The 25,514-nt window shown below is 38.8% G+C and overlaps 1 protein-coding gene across 2 annotated transcripts in view; it reads right to left on the reverse strand.

Moving 5' to 3' along the window:
* Positions 1-25,514, reverse strand: part of Wasf3 (WASP family member 3) — a 120,508-nt gene that overhangs the window by 38,859 nt on the left and 56,135 nt on the right. For both annotated transcript variants that reach the window (XM_070003079.1, XM_070003080.1), the window contains exon 3: positions 4,569-4,711. In XM_070003079.1, coding sequence (XP_069859180.1) covers positions 4,569-4,701 — 133 coding nt within the window. In that variant the 5' untranslated portion in view covers positions 4,702-4,711. The remainder of the gene's footprint in view (positions 1-4,568; positions 4,712-25,514) is intronic.

A 25,514-nucleotide genomic window follows, 5' to 3' on the forward strand; every position in this document is an offset into this window, starting at 1 on the left:
CCCTGAACCGTTTCCACAAAAGATTTAGAATGATCTGATGAATGAGGGCCTCAATTAATCTTTCTTGTTAGTAAAGACTAAGAAATGTCTTGGGGTTCTGTTGTGTTTTGCCTTGCCTATCAAAGAATTGATTCCTCTAGTTCTCACTGAGGAACTCAGAGAGCCTAACTAGGGACTACACACCTTTAAAGCAGATGCTCTTTATGTTTCTCACTCTAGTCTCTCCTTACAGATAGGTATGACCCATGTTGAGTCAGGGCAAATTCCTAAGCTTCCACTATCCCTATCCTTCCCTTCTCCAACAAGAGAGCTGCATAGACTAAGTCCAACTCTGTCAGAATAGAAAGTCCAGGTAGCGATACATCCCATATCCCGATCTACATTTGAAATGTGGAGGGGACAGGAATGCCTTGGGATAATGGTTCATTCTCGTCTGGACCAATTAAATATTGACAGGTACTCAAAGAATAAAAGAAGGGGCTGGGAAGGTGGCTCAGTGGTAGAGTGCTTGCCTTGCAAGCCTGAGGGCCCTGGGTTCAATTCCTCAGCACCACATAAGCAAAAAGAAAAAAAGCCGGAAGTGGCGCTGTGGCTCAAGTGGTAGAGCGCTAGCCTTGAGCTGAAGAGCTGAAGGATAGTGCCCAGGCCCAGACGACCGGACCCAAAAAAAAAAAAAAAAAAAGAATAAAAGAAAAAAACATTCTGTATTGACTTTATCATAGGAATGATTACTCAGCAAGAGAAGGTTACTAATATGGTAATTATGCATTCCTATAACTTTAAAAATACTTGCTGAGAGGATGGAAGTGTATATACGTAGTACATCACTTGCTTGCACAGGCTCTGGATTAGATTCCCAGCAAAATAAAAAAGAACTGCATTATCACTTTTTCATCTTCTTTAATATATTAACATCCAGTGGGAAATCTATATAACCTAAAAACTGCTCCATGTGGGTATCATTTATTATGTGCTAGGGCTGTCTTATAAGCTGTCATAATAAATGGGTATCTGCTTCCCATTTAATAACCACGTTAATGTGATTTATAAATTATTAACAAATTTAAAATGTGCTTATCTTCTAGGTAGGGACTAATTTAATTTTATTTGCTATCTGTTATATCTATAGGGGTATCAAGTGACTAAGCACAAATAAATTATTGGTAACTCAAGTTGCTATTCTATCATCAATTCATAACAGCATCTTAGTGAATTTAGGGTACTGTCACAGAATACCATAGACTGAGTGGCTTATAAGCAGTTCTAGAAGCTGTAAAGTGATAAGTCAGGGGGCCAGCAGATTTAGTGTCTGGTGAGAGCTGATCTCCCTGCTACATCTACCCCCCCACCCCCCATACTAAAGACTGAACTCAGGACCTTATGTTTTCCAGGCAGGCACTGTATTGATGAGCCACACCTCCAGCCCTTCTTGTACACTGGTTATTTAGGAGATAGGTGTTACTTCCTATCTGGTCCCAGGCTGGGACTGTGCCTATTTTAGGCTTCCATCATAGTTGGTATGAGTGAAATGTGAAGCCTCACCTAGTATTCTTCCAGTAATGGAGTCTCAATATTTTTGTACCAGCTGGTTGGGGACCACAATACTCCTAATCTCAACTACCCACAACAGGTATACACCACTGTACCAAGCTCCTGGTTGAGAATGGGGGGAAGGTATCTCATGAACTTTTCTACTCAATCCTCCCATTCTAAGACTCCCAAACAGATAGGATTACTCATGCCTATGAGTCCTCAGAGCCCAGCTTGTTAGGTCTTTATAATAGGGGCACTAATTTTCATTCATTAACTATCACTTCTCACAAGCTCTATCTCTAAATATGAACATATTGGGGATTAGGATTTCAACATAGGAATTTTCAGGAGACAAATGTTCAATACACTGCACCCAGCTCTCTTAGTTTTGTAGAATCATTTCACACACACACACACACACACACACACACACACACACACACACACACACACACACACACACACACACACACACACACACACACACACACACACACACACACACACACACACACACACACACTGTATTCCTCTTTTTGTAAGAGATTACTTGCATCTTCTAGTTCCAAGATCCAGGAGTATGCATGGAACTTGACAGGGAGGGCTCACCCTTGTGAGCCTCAAGGTCTCTCTTAGGCAGTTCTTTCTGTATGTCCTTCCTTCTACTTTCTTTACCACTGACTTCTCCTTTCTCCTGGTTCTTTCTCTGTCAGGATAACTTCAGCTTTCAAGTGGTGGTCATAATGGCTTCTTCAGCAGTGAGTCTTTCTCAGTTCAAACTTCCTGAAAGGATCTGAGGATGAGCTCATCTTTCAATGCAGATACACAATTTGATGAGTAATAACATCTCTGGTGCTCCCAAGCCTTCTGTTTAAATATTCCCCTAAGTGGTTCTGATAGTCCAAATCAGAAGCCACTGAGGGAGCCTAACTAGGAACTGGGTGCTTTAAGACAGATGCATTCAGATAATTACGTGGGATACATAAAAAATCTAGGCCAGAGGAAGTATAAGGTTCTTACTGCTACTGTATCAAATTACCACACAGTGGCTTAAAACACCATGAGCTGTAACCTTACAGTTCTGGAGGTTTGAAGTTTAAAACAGATTTGTTTTATTAAAATTAAGATATTGGCAGAGCTGTGTTCCTTTTAGGGGTTCTGGGAGAAGAACCTGTTTCCTTGCCTTCTCCATAGCTTCTAGGACTTTCCATTCTTTGGTACCTGGCCTGTTCCTCCATCATCTTCAAAGTCAGCAAGAGCCAGTTGAGTCTCTCACACAGCACACACTCCCTTCCCTATTTAAAGGGTCTAGACTAATCTCCTTTTAAGGTCAGGTGCTTAGCAATCAAATTCTCTCTTGTACATAACATGACAATTCTACAGACTTCAAGGATAAGGATGTGGACAAATGTGGAGAGGATTTAATTATTCCACCTATCACAGGGGACACCTGCAGTAAACCATATTGGGTGGATAGATTCACTTACAAGGGAAAATGGTCAAGCAGCAACGTAAAGACACCTAGCCTAACACTGCTGAATATTACAGTGAAAGATATAGATTGAATCTTAAATTTTTTAACAACTTTTGTTGGTTTTTGCCACGTATGCTTTGTGCCTATGTAAATTCTAACTGTAAAAACAAGCAGCAGTCTCATAAAAACACACAATGTCAAACAAAAAGAACTTTTACCATTTAGGAATTTTCTTGTAGTTATGTAAATTTACATATTTTATCAATCACTGTTACCTAAAAATCAATTGTAATTTTGCTTAGAAATCTTTTTAAAGATACATTTTAAGTAACTTCTATGTTGCATTATCTTTAGCCAATATTTGCAGATTAAAAATGTATCAACAATATCGTACAATTCTCTTTTTTAGGGGAGAGGGTCCGGTCCTGGGGTATGAACTCTGGGCCTGGGCGCTGTCCCTCAGCTCTTCAGCTCAAGGCTAGCACTCTACCACTTGAGCCACAGCGCCACTTCTGGCTTTTTTTTTTTCTGCTTATGTGGTGCTGAGGAATCGAACCCAGGGCCTCAAGCATGCAAGGCAAGCGCTCTACCACTGAGCCACCTTCCCAGCCCTCGTACACTTCTTTTACAGAAATTAATACTTAAGTACAGGGCTTCTTCAAAAACAAATGAATTTCTTAACCAAAGCAAACCAGAAATAAAAAAAAAAAAAAAAAAAGCAACAAACCGTTATATGCTTCAGGCAATGAGTATCTGGGATTTTGTGGAAGATCTTCTAGTTATTAACACAGATTTTCTGAAATTTTTAACTGTGAAAATCTGTCACCAGAAATGCCACATAAACCAGCTAAATGGAAAGTAGTGGGATAAAGTGAGAAAACAAGATCACTATATGTAAATTAGGGGAAGACAGCTTCAAAAAGACAGTCAGTTATACAAAAAAAAAAAAGCATTGTCATGCATCTTTCAGTCCTAAAAAATGGAACAGACTTGGGAAATTTAATACTAACATTCCAATGTAGAATAACAAAGTCTTCTCTTTCTTGTGCTTTCATTTGCCTCCAATCTGCACACAAACTTCAGTGAGGTATATCTAACAGTTTACCTGTTGATCTACAATTTTCAAGTCAGTACATTCGTGTACTTTAACTTTTAGTAGGTTAAATCAGTCTTTATCACTCATTTGAAATGTTATTCAATCCACTCATTATTCACACAGCACAGAAGTGCTACTATTATTTAAAAGAAAGTAATTGATCTTGCCAAATTAAAGAAGAGTTCAGTAAAATAAAAAAGTTAAACTACCAAGTACCTTCATTTTTCAAAAAGCATTTAAAAATTAACATTATCTTAAACCTGCATTTTTTGTCTTATCTAATAAGTTGTGAGTTGGTAACATCTTCAAGGCATTAAAATTAAGTACTACAAGCATAGTAGGGGCATGACAGTTGGTATTCTGGGAAATGCAGAAGAAAAGTTCTTTCTTTTAAAGCTGAATTGAAATAAATTTAGTAAAGTTTGTAAAATGTCATCAGTAACCAGAAAAGACCAGAAGACTTACTGAGACTACTTAGCTGGCGTATGATTGCAGCTAGAGTACTGTTGGTTACACATTCAAGTTCACTGGTAATCCCTTCAGGCAGAGCACCCCGGCACAAGTGCCGGGGTTCGATGTTCCTCTTCACCAAAGGCATGGCTCACAATCTGAAAATCAGAATGACACTTTTGAAAAAAAACTCATATTCACATTTTAACAAGTTCAGTCTTAGCTCTCTTGAAAACTAACTCTGTCAAGAGTTTTCATTATACTGTTATTTTTATGATGCAACAAATGCTTAATTACTTCAATAAATTTTACAGATATCAGATAAATGCATAATACAATCCTTTTAAGAAAAAACAACATATGCTCTAGAATTCCAGTTAAGTATTAGAGACTGTGTACATGTATTTTTATCTCCTGCCCTCTCTCAGGAGAGGATGACAGAAAAGACTAAAAGTTCATAGTACTGCTATAGTTTGCATCTTGGTCCCTTGGCATAGTGCTCTTGGGAGGGGGTGTACCTTTGAGGAGGTGAGGTCTAGTGGGAGGACTTGGTAAGGATTGTGCGACCTTTGACTCATGCTGCTTCTTAGCATGAGGTGAGCAATTCTGCTTCACTATCCACTCCCTCCATCAGGTGCTACCTCCCCATACGCCCAAAGCAAAAGGGCTTTTTTAGAGGCTGAAAGTTCTAAAATTGTAAATAAAATTTAAATAACAACAACAACACACACACACATAGAGATACACACCACACAGATACACACACCCCACACTTTTCTTTTGATGGCCTTGAGCTCAGGGACTTGCACTTACCAAGCAGAACCTCTACCACTTGAGCTATCCTATTTTATATATTTATATTTTATATATATTTATATTTTATATTTCCTGCATATCAGGGAAGAAAGGCACATATCGCCACAGCTAGCTTTTTGTGTTGAGATGAGTCTTCACAAAGTTTTTGCCCAGGCTGGCCTTGAACAGTGGTCTTCCTAAGCTCCAACTCCTGATAATCTAGGATTACAGGCATGAGCCACTGTAAGTTGGCTTTCCTAGGTTTTTTGTTATACCAATGGAAAGCTGACTGTCATAAGTAGTAACAATAGAAGAGCAGATAGTGTAACCAGACTGTAAAACAGGAAAGGCCAAACCTACAGTAATGTGAAGCAAACCCACTAGATGCCATCACCTTCCCTACCCTCCTTAATAAAAGCTGAGGAATAGGAGGCTCCAGGTTACCTGTAAAATGGGGATGACGAAATGGCTTTTTAAAACTCATTTAACAATTCCTTCACTCTTAGAAGTCCCCAGTTCTACCCTACCCAGTATGCTTCACTCTCTGGAAAAGGTAAATTGAAGAATCTGGAATTTGGTATAGCTAAGGCAAACATTACATCCAAGTCTATATTGACTGGCAGCCTAGATTGACCTTTTCTAGCTCAGGCCTCTCTTTCACTTGGTTCCCAGAATGCTGGTAGCCTGGACTTTTACTAACTATCCAAACAGACTAGAAACTTCTCCCTGGGGTATGTTTGAAAAGATCTACAAACACTGTCTCTGGGGATGGGGGCGGGGTGGGGGGAAGGTTTCTCCCTCCCAGAACTGCCTGCCAGGTCACCCCCACTTGTCAATTATCTCCCCAGGAACACATGATCCATTAGACTTGAGACTTAAATTACAAGGGATAATCATGTAAGCAAAGAGTTCTCAATTACATTATAAATAAAGTAAAATCCCAAGTTTCCACTTAAGGAGGTATGTAGAGCTTCAAACCTAATCCTCATGAAACACTAGAAAATCCAATTATCTGGGATATAAAAACACAGAAAGGTCCAGTTACCTGTCCCTGAAAGACCAATCTGGAATTTTTTTTTAGATGGGAGAAATGAAAATTTGTCTGTTTAAACCACTGTAGTTATGTTTTCTGTTACTTGAAGCCAAAATTATTCCCAACTAGTATGATTACTGAATGACCTATTACACTAGTTGGGGTGTTACAGAAGTTGGTGTGTTGCACACATATATCAAAATCTTTACTTCTCTTCCTCCTTTCCTGATAACCTTTGGGTCATTCAATGAGTTACCCATTGAGCACCTCTATGTAGCCAGGTATGGCAGCTGATGGTAATTCAAATGTAAAGGAAGATGGACAAGGTCTCTCCTTCAATGGAACTAACTCTGTTAGAAGGTGTTCACCAAATCACACAGTATACCTTACAGTGCATTAGGAGACTCACCTCAGGAGTCACAGGCAGCCTCTCTGCCAGATGTGATTGCTTAAACGACACCTAAAGTATGTATATGAGCAAGCTCACAAGAGGTCTGAGGCAAAGGGATGTCCAGAATGAACTGGAGACTAGCAAGAGCAGGAATCAAGGAAATGTTCAGATAAATCTCAGTATTTTATTTGCTATTTCTGCCTACCACTATGATGGTGGTTGAGCACAATGCCCACAATTCAGAATCACATACTCCCCCACTGACAGGTACATTGCCTATAGCACATCACTCCACCTCTTTGGGCCTCAGTTGATTCCCTGTACAATAGGGACAGAAACATTTCCCCACTGGGAAATGATGAGGTCAGTGCCTTCTAGAATGAAAGGTGAATGAGATGCCACAAATATACAACACTCAGAACCAGGTTTGGAGTATAGCAACACTCAAAAAATGGGGTTGATTACAGTGGCTATATTATCTTATTCACTGATTGCTATACTGATCTGATAATAAGAATAAAATAAGAAAAGTTTGCTGGTTCAGGGTAATAGCTCAACCTGAGAAAATAAAATAGCAATAGTTACATAAAAATCATTAAAGGAAGAGCATACACCAAGGTAGGTGAGCTAAAATATGAAAATCCTCAAAAACATGAAAGATTTATTATGAGTTAACACTTCTTTCAGAGAGAATCACTTGCAGTAACAGGATGATAACATATCACAATAAACTAGAAAACTGGAATTCCTCATAAGGAAAGAAAGAAAAGTCATTAATAAGCCCAATAAAAACAAAGTGCGAGGAAAGAAAAATAATGAAAATGGATCAGCAGGGACCCATTCCAAAAGAACTGGAACAAAAGCAACAAAAAAGATGGCATTTCCAAAGAGACTCAGAATAACAAAGAGGGGAGCAAGGGGGGTGAAAAAGCTTCTAAAGACAAAGCAAATGAGCTAATGGACCAGATGAACAACAGGAGTCTGACATGGCAGCAGTCTGCTTGTATTGGTTCTTTGAGAGACTGGACCAAGCATTCATTATCTTCTATACACTTTCTCAAAAGAAAAAAAGACTTCATAGCATGTAAACATAATGTTTAGAAACTTTTCAATGTATATGTAACATTCTCTTCTTTCACATTCATTCTGTATTTACTCATGTTTAAATATCCATTCTCTACCTTAAAAAAAAAATGGTACTAGGCCTAAGGTTTGAAGTCAGGACTGAGGGCTGTCCCTGAGTTTTTTTTTGCTCAAAGATAGCACTCTACCACTTAAGCTACAGATTCACTTCTGGCTTTTTTGGGGTAACTGAAGATAAAGTCTCACAGACTTTTCCTGACCAGGCTGACTTCAAACTGCAACCCTTAGATCTCAGCCTTCAGAGTAGCTAGGGTTACAAGTGTGAGCCACTGGTGACTGACTCTTCTACTTTTAAGCCTCTGATATGCTCAGAAACATTAATATAGCATCTTTGTGGCCATCACCCATATTTATTTAGACCTCAAATTATTTAAATAAACATAACCCTAGTTATAGGCATATCACACTGACATTCCTTGACAATTCTAAAATATAGCCATCTTTTTTTTTTGCGGGGGAGGGGAGTCTAGTCGTGGGGCCTGAACTCTGGGCCTGGGCGCTGTCCCTCAGCAATTCAGCTCAAGGCCAGCACTCTACTACTTGAGCCACAACACCACTTCCAGCTTTTTTCTTTTTGCTTATGTGGTGCTGAGGAATTGAACCCAGGGCCTCAGGCATGCAAGGCAATTGCTCTTCCACTGAGCCACCTTCCCAGCCCCCAAAATATATCCATCTTGAGTCAAATAGCTTCATCCCATCTTCTTAAACTTAGTAAAACTTTCCTGTGATCAAATATGCCTATCATTTTAGCACATCATGAAGCTATGTCAGCTGTCTCTCACATAAGCAAGGTCTGTTCTTTCCATTCATCTCCCCAGCCATGTCCTGTGTCGCCTCAGCACACATTCTATATCACCACATTCTACCCCCTTTCACTATCAAAGGCCTTCAGTTCTGCATCTAAGAAATCCCTTTCTCAATCCCAGTGAATCGATTGATGCTTAAGCAATATATTAGCACAGGGAAGCTCCCAGTATTGTTGTAAGTGCCTAACTAGAGACTTGCTTAAGATGTTATTAGGACACAAATGAGAAAAGTGTAATCCCTTACTACATTAACTGTCTTCTTTTTTTCTGATAACTTTGTCATATAGATTTTGCCCAGAGTGTGGAGAACCTGCCCCTTCCTGGATTACCAGTACCTAGAAAGAGTAAATAACTCTTCAAATACAAAGCAATCAATGCATCAAACCCCCCACCCCCAACCAATCCATACCAATCAGGCCTCACCTCCATCACCTCGTGTAGTGAGCTCTCACACTCTGGGTCACTACTCACCTACCCTAGTCATCCCAGGGCCAAAGCCATAGAGAGCCAGAAGCGGCATCTCTGTCCCAGAGTCCATTAATATTATTCTACCCACTTGCCTGCTTGCCCTTCCTCTCCAACTTCTTCCCACAGAAACCCCAATAAAGTCTTGTGCTCACCATTTCCTCACCCTCAACTCCCAAAGAACCCACAGTTTATTCACTCCTGTTGGAAACTTTAATAAACCATCTTTTCAGGCATATGATCTCCTGGCCTCACTAAATCTCAAATCATCTATAACTATACCATGTACTAAAATAATAGAGTTTAAAAGGATTTAAAAGAGGCAATAGGCCAGTATTTCCTTCATTACACATTTAAATATTCCAGGCAATCTGCAGGAGTCTATGTGTTTGGAATGGGGTGGGCTGATGCCTATCTTTTCTCCCTTAGGTGAACTAAAAGCTGCCAGAATTTAGAGACTGAGTCTCTAAATTCCATGTTCAACACAATACCCTGAACAGTTCTCAATACAACTTGATTGTTTAAAAAAAAGAGTTGATTATACACTCACAAACCTACATTTCTATTTGCCCTCACTTAAGCACTTTATCTGTTGTTCTATTATTTCAGCCGTGTCGAATCTGCCTGCACCCTTCATTTCTCTCATTATTCCTTTATTTGCAACTCCTATATAAGTATAAATATAAAAGACAACACCAGAGGCCATGCTACCTCTTTGCAATTTTAGAAAAGAAGTTTCAAAGCTCTTTTCAAAAGTTCTAATCACCTAGCAATGATTTTTATGGCTTTCCAATTTAGTATGAAGTACTCTCAGAGAGGTATGCTTTTCTCCCAAAGCCTTGATTTTATCTGACACTTATTCAGACTGGAATAAGTTGAAACATAACAAAGGTAAAGGAAAAATATGTTTGATCAAGAAGAACTCTTAAAATTTTTCGCTATTACAAAAAAATAGCTAAACCAATTGTTACCAACAGAGACGTTAAGATACCATTCCTGTGCTGGAACCATGACCCATCTGAATCATTCTTCCAAACCAGTCCATATACTAAAAATGAAGCAAAAACTGCTACTGAAACGTTTATGGATTGCTAGAGGCTACATAAGGTATCCGTGTTAGATCTGCAGTTTGTCCCACTTTTCAGGGAAATGTCTCAATTTAGTGAGAGACAACCTGGTTCACAGACTGTGAACTAGATTCCAGACACTGATAAAACCAGGCCAGGGTCTTTCCCTAGGAATCTAGAAGTCAGAACCACAAAGCCCAGATTGATTTGTCCTCTTTAATGGTAGGGACACATAATTCTCCTACCACATGAAACAGATTAAGACTTAAACAAGTTATACTGCAACCAAAAATTAGAATAAAATAACAAAAACTGGGAAAGACAAGAGCAGAACAAGGACTCTGATTGCTTTGTTGGGTCTGCCTTAGGCTTGATGAGGGGCAAGGAAAAAAACACTTCTGCTCAACATCCTCGCTATTCCCTTCAAGAGCCAGGTTTGCATTGTGGTCTGTTGATTTTCCTGGCTTCACTAGCTCCCACCCTACCTCCTTTAGTGCATTTCATTTTCTTAATCAATTTCTTAAATCTGTGATCCCATCTCGGTGTCTGTTTCTCAGACCCAAACCGACACAATTGACACAGGAATGGTCTGGAAAAGTAGGTGGTGAGATTAGAGATAGCTCGTGGAGTATATCCTAACATGCCATGGTTCAACTGCTAAAGATCTTTTTGGTAATAGCTCAGATACCTGGGAGATTCAGAAGGGAAAACACCTAAAAAGAACTATTGTTGTGATGATGATCAGCAGCAATGACAATGACAGTGTGAAAGCTGAAAAGAAGCACCCAAGTTCTTGAAGGTGTAAAGTATTCCTATATGGCCCTGTACTGGAAGGGACACAACAGGAAACTGTTGGCTGAAGGCCCACGGTGAGAGTTAGAGCTAGAAATGTTTGCATGTTTGGCCAACGTTGATGTAGCATGTTGGGCTGGACTCTAGTAGAGAAACTTGGCATTCAGAAGACTAGGGTAGAGATGTTTATAACCTGGATGTTCATAACACAATTGAGTTCAAACACTAACCAACGGCCTCCTAGAAGAATTCTAGGAGCAATTCTACCATGGAGTACATTCTCCATTGAGCTAAAAAAAAAAAAACACTGCAGAGGCCTTTCTCCAAAGGGAAGCATTCCCTCCCCTCAAATACATCTCCAAGTACTCTATCCATTTCTTACTATTCAGTACCAAGTTGAAAACTAGGGACAAATGCCCCATAACCCCCCCCCCAAGTGCTGGCCCCTGGTAAGAAAGGGAGAAATCAATCAATATAATGCTGTCTAGGTAGAATAAGCAAATGGTAGATGCTTGACTAGAAGCCTTGGTAAGATGCATGGTTCCTCAGGGTGGTAGATTCACAGCCTGATAACTACAGTGCAATTCTTTTTTCTTCTTTTTTTTGTGTGTTTTTTTACTGTAAAAATGCTGTGCAGAGGGGTTACAGTTACATGAGCAAGTTAATGAGCACATTTCCTATTGAGCGTTGTTGCCTCCTCCTTTGTTTTCTCCCTACCATCCCTTCCCTTCCACCCCTACAACTACCTCCCCCGAGCCCCTGAAGTTGTAAAGTTTGTTTTCAACAACATAGTGTTTTGTATATCTCATTGTTACAATGGGTCAACCTGTATCCTTATTTAAGCATTTTGGTTTTCCCCTTCCCCTTCCCAAATTAGAGAAGTGTATATACAAGATGCAGGGCACCGACATCAAATACAGTGAAAACAGGGGTTATACCATGGGGGAGGAACATACAAAGCAACAACAACAAAAAAATCACATGGTACATTATAAATACATTAGAAACAATGGCAAAAAAGAAAAATGATATGTGTCCCTATCTTGGGGTTCATTTTGCTTAACATCATCTTATATGGTCATATGGACATAGCTTTTGGCCTATTCTGCTTGTCCTAGACATGTACTAGTTATTGCAAATAAGGGAAACCATGCAACTTATGTTTCCTTGGGCCTGGATGACTTCACTTAATATAATTTTTTCCAACTCTTTCCATTTCCTAACAAATGGGGCAATGTCATTCTTTCTGATGGAGATATAGAATTCATATATATATATATATATATATATATATATCATATTTTCTTGATCCATTCATCTACTGAGGGGCATCTGGGTTGGTTCCAAATCTTAGCTATGGTAAATACATAGTTGTGCTGGTAGCTTTAGCATGGTCTTGTTTGTTATCATTTGGGTAAATGCCCAAAAGTGGGATTGCTGGGTCATGGGGGAGCTCTATGTGGAGTCTTTTGTGGAACCTCCATACTGCTTTCCAAAGTGGTTGAACAAGTTTATACTCCCACCAACAATGCAGTAGGGTTCCCTTCTGGCCACATCCTCTCCAGCATCTGTTATTAGAATTTTTTGTTTGTTTGTTTGTTTTTGGGGTCCAGTCGTGGGGCCTGAACTCTGGGCCTGGGCGCTGTCCCTCAGCTCTTCAGCTCAAGGCTAGCGCTCTACCACTTGAGCCACAGTGCCACTTCTGGCTTTTTTCTTTTTGCTTATGTGGTGCTGAGGAATCGAACCCAGGGCCTCATACATGCAAGGCAAGCGCTCTACCACTGAGCCAACTTCCCAGCCCATTAGAGTTTTTGATTATAGCCATTCTAACTGGGGTGAGGTGGAATCTCATGGACAAATGGGATTACATGAAGCTGCAGAGCTTCTGCATAGCAAAGGACATAGCTAGCAAGATCAATAGAAAGCCTACGGATTGGGAGAAGATCTTCACTAGCCAAACAAAGGACAAGGATCTCATATCTAAAATATACTTGGAACTCAAAAAATTAAATCTTCCAACAACAAATTCTCAAAGAAACAACTGCCCAAAAATAAGTGGGCTGAAGACTTAAAGAGAAACTTCTCTGAAGAGGAAATAAGAATGGCCAATAGACACATGAAGAAATGCTCAACCTCTCTAGCCATAAAAAGAAATCCAAATCAAAACTACAGTGCAATTCTGAGTGATTCCATAGTTACAGCCATATTGAGATATCCTTCCTAAGTCAAAGAATTCCCCACTGCTAATAAGAAATGGAGCCCATGGGAAGAAAGTAGGTCATTGGATGTGTGTTCTTAAAGGGGACTACAGGGCCCAACCCTTCTTCAAAACTACAGTGCAATTCTGAGTGACTCCATAGTTACAGCCATATTGAGATATCTTTCCTAAGTCAAAGAATTCCCCACTGCTAATAAGAAATGGAGCCCATGGGAAGAAAGTAGGTCATTGGATGTGTGTTCTTAAAGGGGACTCCAGGGCCCAACCCTTCTTTTAGTTTACTGGCTGCCATGGGGTGAGTTGTTTCTTGCATTGCATGTTCTTGCTATGATGTACTACCACATCATACATTTCAAAGCAATGAGCCAACCTACCATGGAGTACAAGCCCAAATAAACTTTTCCTCCTGAGCTGATTATCTCAGGTTTTTGTTACAGTGATGGAAAGCCACTAACACAATCCATCACAATGGAATTCAATGCTCACATCATATGCCAGACCACCTTGGAACAGTTGGTCCACTGACAGTTGGGATATCCTCAATGCACTCTGCAACACTAGCTTAAGGACACACTGAAAGGCCACGTGAGGGTGGCTCCTGCCCATAATCTTTGCTACTCAGGAGGCTAAAACCTGAGGGTCATGATTCAAAGCCAGCCCAAGCAGCAAAGTCCATGAGACTCTTATTTCTAATTAATCACCAAAAAGCTATAAGTGGAATTGTGGCTTAACTGGTAGAGCCCTAGCCTTGAGGAAAGAAAAGAAAAAGCCCAGGGATAGTGCCCAGGCCCTGAGTTCAAGCCCCAGGACAAGAAGGAAGGAAGGAAGGAAGGAAGGAAGGAAGGAAGTTAGGAAGTTAGGAAGGAAGGAAGGAAGGAAGGAAGGAAGGAAGGAAGGAAGGAAGGAAGGAAGGAAGGCAGGCAGGCAGGCAGGGAGAGAGGGAGGGAGGGAAGGAGGGAGGGAACAAACTTTTACAATGTAGGATGCTCACAAAATTATAGACTGCTACATGGTATTGCACCCTAAGAATAAAGGGAGATGGGCTTAGAAGCCAGGGAGTTAAGAAGAATGACTCCACTCGTCATTTCTGTGAACAATTCATAAAGGCAAAATATGGTCTCAATTCCTAAAACACTGGTGTATGGGGGCAGACAGGGCTCAATCTTGTCAGGGCACAGCAAAGATCTCACAGAACTTTTAGTTCTGGTATCATTAAGGACCAAAGAATAGAAAGTAAGTCCTTGGACAGAGTCAGAGGAACGTCATCTGGCTGGCTACATTCACACAAAGTAGGCAGAAGAACCAGGTGGCCCATTTAAGATCCTTAAATATGTACCACCACTTGGGTCTGTGCCTGGGAAGATAAGAACAACTTCCCTCCAGTACCTGTTTGCTAGGTGTTCATCTGTTGATATGTCTTCATGTTTAATGTACTATTATAAACTTGGGGGATGGGGCTGGTACTATGATTTGAATTCAGGGTCTCTTGCTTGCTAGTCCAGAACTCTACTTGACCCACACTCTCATGCCTTTTTTCCTTTAGCTATCTTTCAGGTAGGGCTCGGAATTTTTGCCCAGGGCTGGCCTCAGTCTTCCCACATATAGCTAAGGTCAAGGTAACGAGCACTATGCCTAACTTACTAAGATGCAGGTCTCACCTTTTGCTCAGGATGTGTTCCTCCTAATCTTTACCTTCTGAGCAGCTAGGATCATAGGTAAAAGACACTACCATAAATTCTTGCTTGTGGCAGGGGGAGGGTTGTTCTCCATATCCTGTTTTATAAAAGTTCTTAATTTCTCCTTAGTGAGTTTGTTTTCTGATTGAAGCCCTAGGCAAACTGTAGGGATTTTGTTTTTCCTCAAGGTTGGTAAGCACAATTTTTCCATTCAACTTCCTTTCCAAATCCCAGCATTTACACGTCAGGTCGCAGTTCTAGTAGTTGGTCAAGATCCACTTCTACATATAACCTTGGCCTTCAGTACCAGTTCAGTATGGATTTCCCCTTCAACTCTCTTTGCTCATAACTCCTATGGAGGGATTATCAATCTGTTTAAGCATGGAAATGCATTAACATATACTCATGCTTTGGTATACTTTATCCACTGTTCATTCCTATGTGTTTATAGCAACTTGAGTAGCTCATTTTATTTCTTATTGTCACTTGTAAAAAAAACTCCTTAAGAATTCTTAGCTCAGCTCTGGCCGTTCATTTCTGGTAGATGCCACATGTTCTCGTCTCATGTTCCCTGCCTCAAATTATTGTGAATGAAGAAAGCACAATATATACCAACTGCTGACCAATAATGGGTGGAAAATCAAAAAGGAGAACAATGAAAAAGATGGTTATTGAGGATTCTGCATAGAAAATAGAGTGGACAATGTTAAACACAGCACAAAAACTATGCACTCTACTTTGATTTGGATATTCCCTTCTCCAAATTTCTCCATGATTTTAATCCCTCCATTACTATACAGTAGTGCTAGCTATACTTCCCAATCCTTCCTTATGGGTTGAAGAAAAGGTTCACATAATAGTGTATATAAATAATGTACAACATAGGGCATGGATGTTATTAATATTACATTCATTACTAAAATACTGATACTTTCAATTCTTAATTGTCAAATTAATTCTTAATAGTCAAACTAAAGTTTTCTTATACCATGATGGAACCAGGATGGTTTTTCCTTAAAAAGGGAAGGAATTTAATACATGATTGAAACAGTACAAAATTTTCTGAATGAGTCATCTTAAAAATTGTCTCTGCAATAGGCAGTTCATTTTAGTAATCAAAATAATTTAGGTGTTCCTCAGTATCTTACTGATACTAATTTTCCAATTAATTCCACTGTGCTCAGAGAACAAGGTCTATATGATTTTTTAAAAAATGGTCAGTCTTGCCAGGCACTGGTGGCTCATACCTATAATCCTAGCTACTCAGGAGGCCGAGATCTAAGGATTGTGGTTCAAAGCCAGCCCTGGCAGGAAAGTCCATGAAACTCATTTCCAATAAACCACCAGAAAACCAGAAGTGGCGCTGTGGCTCAAGTGACAGAGTGCTAGCCTTGAGCTGAAATTCTGAAGGACAGCACCCAGGCCTAGAGTTCAAACCCCACAACTGACAAAAAAAAAAAAAGGTCAATCTTGGTGCATGTTCTGTGTGCACTTCAAAACAATGTATATTCAACAGTGCTGACAGTGTTGTTGAGCTCTTCTGTGGCCTTAATTCATTTTCAGTATTTTCCTCTATGAATTATTCAGTTGTTGAAGGGGTCAATGACAACTGTGTAAACTCTAACTTCTCTGAGTTCCAGTAGTTTCTGTTTACCTATTTGAAAATCTGGGGAGTTGGGGGAAAATAAGAAGGTAGGACGGAAGGAAAGAAGGAAGAAAGGAAGGAAGGAGAGAAGAAAGGAAGGAAGGAAGGAAGGGAGGGAGGGAGGGAGGGAGGGAGGGAGGCAGGCAGGCAGGCAGGCAGGCAGGCAGGCAGGCAGGCAGTACTGGAGTTTGAACCTAGGGCTTTGTGCTTGGTAAGCAACTACTCTACCACTCTGAGTTACTCTGCCAGTCCTCATGAAAGTCTGTTTTGAAGCACCCACACAATTTAGGATTATTGTCTGTTCTTACTGATTATAGAGTAACTTTTTCCTTTTAATTTTCCTTGGTCTTCATATTTAGATTGAGTATATTTTAGACAGCAATACAATCTGATAACCTCTTTTAACTGAGTGTTTAGATCATGAACAGTTAATATGTTTTCATCTTGCTAGTGGTTTTCTCATAGTGATATCTCTTCTTTGCTCCCAACTCTACTTTTTTGTCCTCTTGTATTTAATTTCACGATCTCACTATACCTCCATAACTAGTTTTTATTCATTTCTGCTCTACTTTTTTTATAGTGGCTGTTCAAAGCTTTTAATGTACATTTCTAACCTACTCACCTATCTTTGATTAATACTAAACTATTTGTGCCTAGCATAATTTTAGATAAGTGGGGTGGTGAACTGACTGGATTAGGGGAGCCCAGGTAACTAGTAAAACATTATTTTGGGGGATGTCTGTGATAATGTTTTGGAAGACATTAAAACTGCAATGAGGAGGGGTCATTTAATCCTTTGAAAGCTCCAATAAAACAAAAAGTGGAGACTGGATAAATTCTCTTGCTAAGACATCTGTCTTCTCTTGCTTTTGGACATGCCCATGCACATGCGTGCCCACGCACACACCTTGTTAGTTCTGCTTTACTGGAGAATCCTAATGTAAAAAGTGTATTTGGGGAATATGTGATCATATATTTTACTTTTTATAAGCCCATAATACATTATTTTTGCTTTGGACAGTCAACAGTTAGGTGAAATAATGGAAAATATGACTTACATGGAGCTGTTTTGCCACTTCAGAGTCTCTTAAAAGGAGTCCATGGGGCACTCTTTTGTGTAAAGAATGTGCTTTAATATTTCTTATAATAAAGATCAGTTGACAATAAGTTTCTTTGGCTTTTGTCTCGAAAAACTTATATGACTTACTTTAAGATGTCTCTCCGGCTATAAAATTCTGGGCTAAAAAGGTTATGCTTATGAGCTCATGAATCTGCCTCTTCTAGGGCAACTAAACTCTGTGTTATATTTGTCCCTGTCTTGGACATGAGAGTTCCTGTCCCTTGCAGCAGAGGCAAACTTTGGCTTTGTATCCGTGAAAACTCATAAACCTAAAGAAGTTGTCCTACTGCTGTTACTATTCTTTGACCAGAAGGAGAAGACCTTGCTGGATCCTTCTGGGTACAAGATTGTTTCCTCCCAACAACCTTATCCCATAGAAGAGAAGGCTTTGGGGAAGTAGACATTCCTTTGTGCATGCCCCAGGTGGCTCCTGCTGCAGGCTGAACCACCAAGAGACTTCTGTCTGGTGTCTTTCTGTGAATCGTCAATTAGGCCCTTGAGAGTGAATTCCCCTGTATCTGCAGTTCCCAGTTATTTCAAACCACTGTGTTAGCTCACACTCAATCTTTGAGAATCCCTTAGTGCACTAAAATTTTAACTGAGTTCTTTGTTTCTATAGTAGTCTCTGTTCCTTCTGTGCCCTGCCATACATGGAGCAGCCCAAGCATCTTATGTCATGTTAGGAGAGCTTGTCACTTTCAGGATTTTAAGAAAAGTTATTACATTTGGAGATTTTTTTTAAGTGATTATTCTGGGTTCTTTGGTTTATGTCAGCAGAAGCCATGTTCTCTCACAACTTTTTAGATCATAATTGGAAGGGAAATACTCTGCACCACAGAAAGCATGAAATTACCATATCAGCTTTGTTTCAGATTGAAGTAATAACCATATTCAGAAAGGAGGAAAACAGCAAACTAACATTCTTGATGAATGAACACTGAGTACACTCTTGGTATTCATGTACAGAGACCCCAAAGTGAACAAACAACTTTGGAAAGAAAAGAATACTACTGCTAGATTAGCACTGAAAACAGCTTTCACATACAGGCTACACTACAATGGGCTGTATAAATTAAAATGAAACCCCAACTGTGATTCTTCCTGAGCATATGTTGCCACTGCAGCTAGAGTGGATAGGATTCAGAGTAAGATATTAATTTTTAAGCCCCTATTATGTATGTTAGAACCTTATTACTAATAGGCTAGATGAGTGTAGACTAAACAGATTTTGTTATGAGTTTCTTTCTTTACTGTGCAGACATCAAGACATCCTCATGAGTTTTGAGTACCCCAATTTGCAGAAGCTAGGAATGTTAATAATTCTGTCCTTTCTATTCCTGATATACTGGTAACCTTTGCTCTGATTGCTGCACGCCAGGCAATTAAGAGTGCAGTGCGTGGAAGAGCTAAATCAGGCAGTACAGACTACATCATACATACAGAACGAAATGTGTTCCTACTGCAGATATTTAGCTTTTTAATCTCATTTGCTTGTATTCACCTCATAATAAGCATGCGTATGCCCCAGAGAGTGGCCCAAACCCCTCCCCTACCTTTTCACTTCATAGGACCCTTTCCATTTTGATGAGCAAGGGTTGTGGCTGTCTATCCCAGTTTTATGGCTGTTTGTGTTGAGTCAGGTACCTCCCGACAGTTCCCACGAGACAGCCACCAATAATATTACACTCTCAAAGCAAGGGCCTTGGTGATCTAAACCTCCAATCCACACTGCCTTACCTCTTCCTCTCTTAGTTATGCTTTAGACAAAAGCTGTGATTTGAAGAGGTCAAGGGAGAACAGAGATCATATTATATTATCAAAGCATTTCAATGGGATAAATGTTTACCTCTGTCTGCAATGTGGAATGTGGCCTGTATGTTTCTATAGCATGACAGACAAAAGCTTCCATCAAACAACACTGAATCAGGGAGTGGGCTGGAATTAACACTATATGAACCTGTGCAAGTTTATAAATCAGAATGGGCTTCAGTTGCTTCTCTGGAGAAATGGATTTGCTTTCCCCCTCCAGCTCTGATCTGCTTTATTTCCTCTCAATTAGCTTTTATAACTGCCATGCCAGATTCATCTACTCTCCAACAATTTAGTACATTTTCAATATGCTGTAGACAATAGACATATAAAGACTGAATGGATAAAAAACAGCAAAATGAAATCCCTTTCCTTGAGGAGTTAATGATTTGGTGGTGGGTTGGGGAGGATATGCTACCATACAAGTGGAGGTATTTTTCCTACTGGGACATTAACACATAATTGGAATGGGGTATCAGGGACAACCCTGAACACTAAATCCTAAGCACTATGTATGGTACAAGAATACAGAGAAGCTACTCACCATGAGGGTGAGAGAGTGGAGTTTCTTTTTTTTTGGGGGGGGGTCCAGTCGCAGAGCCTGAACTCTGGGCCTGGGTGCTGTCCCTCAGCTCTTCAGTTCAAGGCTAGCACTCTACCACTTGAGGAGAGTGGAGTTTCTTGAGGCTTAATAATAGCTTTCCATTACTTTTAAAAAGTAACTTGGCCTTCTTCAGAATCTAATTATGCATGGAAAAATACAGTTATAAATATGAAACATATTTGTCAAGTATCTATTTATGGAGACATTCTAGGTTAAGAAGAGGCGATTTGTGTTTTGTGGGCCACAAAAATGGCATCTAAAGTCACCAAGTAGAAGCTAATCTCTGCTTCTAACTGAAATGCAAAGATCTGATATCCAGGCTGAGATTTCTCTCCACCAAGGTTTGTACCATGGGCACTTGTCTTATAGTTTCTCTGCTGTAGGAAGAAATCTCAAAGCCAGTCAAAGGAAAACCATGCATCCAGAGTGAACACAAAGTGATTTAAGTGAAGAGCTTGGGTAGGGAATAATCCTTCCAAACCCTGTCTTTCCTTCCCTCCTAGGTACTGGACACAGCAGAAAAGACTCAGAGAATAACTTCTATTCCAGACCTAGCCTCCTTTGAGTCCTATGTATCTAACTTACATTGATTTTATTGCTTAATGTTATATCCACTGTGTTTGACTTACATTAATATTTTTCTGTTATACCAAATGTTTACAAACAAGACCACACTAAAGCTACCAGCACAACTATGTTTATTGCAGCATTATTTACCATAGCTAAGATATGGAACCAACCCAGATACCCCTCAGTAGATGAATGGATCAAGAAAATGTGGTATATATACACAATGGAATTCTATGCCTCCATCAGAAAGAATGACATTGCCCCATTTGTTAGGAAATGGAAAGACTTGGAAAAAATTATATTAAGTGAAGTAAGCCAAGCCCAAAGAAATAAGGTTTCCCTTATTTGCAATATCTAGTATATGTATGAGTCAAGCAAAAAAGGTCAGATAAGGTGATGTTAGGAAAATGAACCCTAAGATATGTATTTAAATGTTTTTTTCTTTCATGCATTTGTTTCTAACGCATTTATAAGATTATTTCTTTGTTGCTTTGTATGTCCCTCCCCCACAGTATAACCCTTGCTTTCACTGTATTTGATGTAGGTATAATTTGTGGAGGGGAAGGGGAAAAACAAATCTAAATAGGGATACAGGTGGACCCATTGCAACAATGAGAAGTACAAGTTGTCATGTCGAAAACGAACTTTACAACTTTTGTGGGGGGGGGAATGGGTGGGGGAGTGGGGGGAGGCTGGGAAGGGATGGTAAAGGGAAACAAAGGAGGAGGCTACAATGCTTGGTAAGAACTGTACTCATTATCTTGCTCTGTACAGTATTTTCACAATTAAAAAAAAAAGAAACTAAGTTCTTTCTAAGCTCTGGTTTCCACATAAACAGATATGCAGTGCACCAGGCCATAAAAACCTATTCTATAGTTGAGTCTACAGTGTATATAGTCCTTTATTATGCACAAAATTTATTTTGACACATTACTAGAGATGCTTTCACCACAAACTATTTTCCTTTTGTGTTTTGACAATTTACAAAAAGCCCAATATTTAATAAAAACTATGTATAGTTTTAAAATATCTAGACCAAATTCTTCATTTTACAAACATTGGAACAGACTAAAATCTTCCAGATTATGGAATATACACTATAATCTGGGCATCCAACTTCTACTGGTGCTCTTACCCCTACCCCTCACTTGTAAATGCTTCTTATGAACATAGTTTGTAAATATACCAATAAGCCAAGGCTACTTCAGCTCTGCATCTTACCAGGACATAAAGGAAGTCCCAGCCAGTAGCTCACACCTGTAATACTAGCTACTCATAAGAAGCTGAGATTTAAGGATCACAGTTCAAAACCAGTCCGATCAGGAAAAGTCTGTGACACTTTTATCTCCAATAAGCCACCAGAAAACTGGAAGTACACTGTGGCTCAAGTGGTAGAGCACTTGCTTTAAGCTGAAGAGCTCAGGGACAAAGCCCAGACCCAGGGTTCAAGCCCCACACTGACAAAAATTTTTTTTTTAAAAAACAGGAAGTCCCATAAATAAATTGTCTGCTCTAGTATATAAATGATCCTTAAATTCTATCTGATGCTTCTATTCATTCTTCCCTTGATTTCTGCAGATTCCTACCAATATTCCTTGTTTCTTTTTTCTTTTCAATTTTTTTGATGCCAGTCCTGGGCTTGAACTCCAGGCTTGGGTGCTATCCCTGAGCTTTTTGTGTTCAAGGCTAGCACTCTACCACTTGACTCATAGCTCTATTTCCAGCTTTTTCAGTAGTTTAGTGGAGTTAAAAGTCTCATAGACTTTCTTGTCTAGGCAAGCTTCAAACCATAATCTTCAAATCTCAGCCTCCTGAGTAGGTAGGATTATAGGCATGAGCCACCAGCACCAGACTTCAGTTTTTAACTATTTAAGCAATGGACCATTTATCAGAATTGTCATCTCTGAATGTCTAAGGGAAGAGCTGGTTTATGTTTTATCAAATTAAACAAATTGTTTTGTCTGGTCCCTCAGCTTCATATACTGCCTTGATCTGACTGTGCTGAAGTTTTACATCCCTACTTTATTCTGTTTTAGAGTTAATATACATGACTAACATTGGGTTAACCACTGTACAGACACAGATATTTGTCTTAACTTAGATTTCCCAAGCCAGGAAAATACCCCTTCTAGACTCCTGTAGACCAGGATTCAGTCGACCCTTGGTAACTAACCCCATATGATATCTGCCAAGAAGCTATGTGCAAAAGACTAGGATATCTACCCAGTCTCTAAGAAGACTTAGGGAAATAGTGTTGTGGGTGGTATGAAAAACTAATTTACAGGATAAGGAAGGACAATTTCCTTTTTCTCAATTTAGAATTGTATGTAAGCTACTCTTCTTTTAGGCTTCAGCACATAATAACCATCTTTCTCAACTGAAATAAGAAATTTATGATAAGGTATGCATGATATGTATGTATGTGCAAATGGTAACTGTTTATAGAAAATTACTTCAAATGAACTCCAAAGATATGGAAACAAAGGACTTTTTTCTTAATTTGTTTTTTTTCCTGATGACTCTGTATTCTTTACCTTATATACAGTGTATTCATGTGCACATCTGTGAGAGGGTGGGAGGAAGGCACAGAATCAGAGGAAAGGGGGCAAAAAGTATAGCAGTGGTATGCACTGAACATTGATGAAGGTGAACTATGCAACTCGTGGGTGGAGATGGGAGCGAGGGAATGGGAGAAAATGAGGGAACAGATGACACTATGCAAAAGGAAATGTACTCATTACCTGACGTGTATAAATGCAAACCCACTATATATCATTTCTAAAACAACAACAAAGTAAATTATAAAGAAAATTTTTATTTCAAAAGTTATATACTCAAAAATAGAGATTAAAGAAATAGAACAGAGGCCTGAATAAATAAATATAGGTCTAGATCAGGTAAACAGAGCAACTGATCTTGGGGTACCTTTAGTTTAAAATTCACAGAAATAAAAAGACCTACAAATGACAGATAACCTCAAAGAGTTTAATAGCAGTAAGAATAATAGAAAAAACCATAAGCCAAAAGTATGGCAGGAAGAATGTAGACATCAGTATGCATGACAAAAGAACCATAATGGGAAGATCCAGGCAAGCCTTATCTGAGAAACAAATGGTGATCAATCACTCATAATTAAAAGAGCAATGAAACACCATGTTTCCTTTTGCAGTCCAGCAAAAATATATGTGAGACTCTGTCAAATGATGGAAAAACTGTTGCGAAATTAAACAGTTAGTTTAACATGTAAATACTCTCAAATTGCCTCTCCAAGGGGTTAACAGCTAACCTAAGAACATGTATATTACTGAACTTTTCCACTGTTTATTCTAACACATATTATCACTTTTGCATTATGATTCATGTACAAAAATGTTTACTACAACACCGTTTGATGTAGTGATAACCTGGAAATGACTACCAACAGGAAAAGGGAGAAAAACAAATATATTATGAAGTGATCTCCAAAATGTAGTAGAATGAAAACAGTAAGATTAAGAATAATGTGTACCACTTGTGAAAGGACTATGCATTTATACAGCAACAGTTCAGTCTGCAAAGAAACATCCCAAATTCCTAACTATGGGGTACCTATACTTGGGATGAGCAGATTTACACCTAAAGGACATTTTAATCTCAAATATAAGTATTTTTTTAAGGAAGAATGTTATATGTATATGAATATTCTTTGTATAGCTAATATTTAGTATGTAAATATTGGAAGAATCAATGACAGCCCATTACAGGGGGGAAAAACCTATAACAAAGACATAAATGGATAGGAATTTTTTTATTTCCTAATAAAAAGGTATTATTGGTGACCCACCAATAATTATAATAAATACTAATAAAGTCATGTATTTGTAGTGAAGACTTACATAATGTGCCTAATGTTAAAATTAAACATTTTACATAGATCAATTCATTTACTTCTTTAAAAATGAGACAAAATATTAATATTTCCATTTTACAAGGAAATAAACCTGAGTTACCAATACATAAGAAAACATGACCAATACTACTGGGCAGATTATGGCATAGTCTAAGTTCAAACTTTTTTTCAATAAAATTTCTTTTTTTTTAATTTTATTGTCAAAATAATATACAGAGAGATTACAGTTATATATGTAAGATAGTAAGTGCATTTCTTGTATAACTTTTGTAAAACACCTGTTACACTAAATGAATCTATTAAAAGAAAACAACTTTCCAGCTGAGTTTTAAAAAATAGTACTTAAAAGCATATCTACACCAAAACAACCAGGAAGGATGAAAATGAAGGGACTACAGAGATATACCAGGCAAATATTGACAAATAGGTGATAGGGTACAGCAATATTAACAGAAGACACAACGGAAACTCAAAGCAAAAGCAATAAAACAGACAAAGACATTTTACATCTAATGGGTTAAATTTCATTAAAATTATAACCATGAACTTTTACTGCTCTCTCTATAAAAGACAGTAATTTTCTCAGAAACCAAAAATAAAAAACAAGGTTTGAATGATTAACAAATTTTAATCGCTAGTTATTTCTAATAGACATTAATATGAAAATAAACTTCTTTTTTGAAATTCGGGAAAATGTTGTAAAAATGGCCATGAAGTGGATCTTACAAAAAAAGTAAACAAGATACAAAGAATAGAAATTACACAATAAATGTAGAGCAAATGAAATCACAGCTAAATGGTGCTTAATAAATTGTGGAATGTTGGCAAACTGCCTCCAGCATTCTCATTACTCAATCTGAACCACTATTCTGACTTCTGACAACAACTTTTTGGAATACTTTAGGCTAGGCTTAAACTGCTTGACTATGCCATCAGAG

The sequence above is a fragment of the Dipodomys merriami genome, unplaced genomic scaffold (assembly GCF_024711535.1).
Source record: "Dipodomys merriami isolate MVZ:Mamm:240054 unplaced genomic scaffold, mDipMer1.0.p SCAF_6, whole genome shotgun sequence".
Classification (NCBI taxonomy): domain Eukaryota; kingdom Metazoa; phylum Chordata; class Mammalia; order Rodentia; family Heteromyidae; genus Dipodomys; species Dipodomys merriami.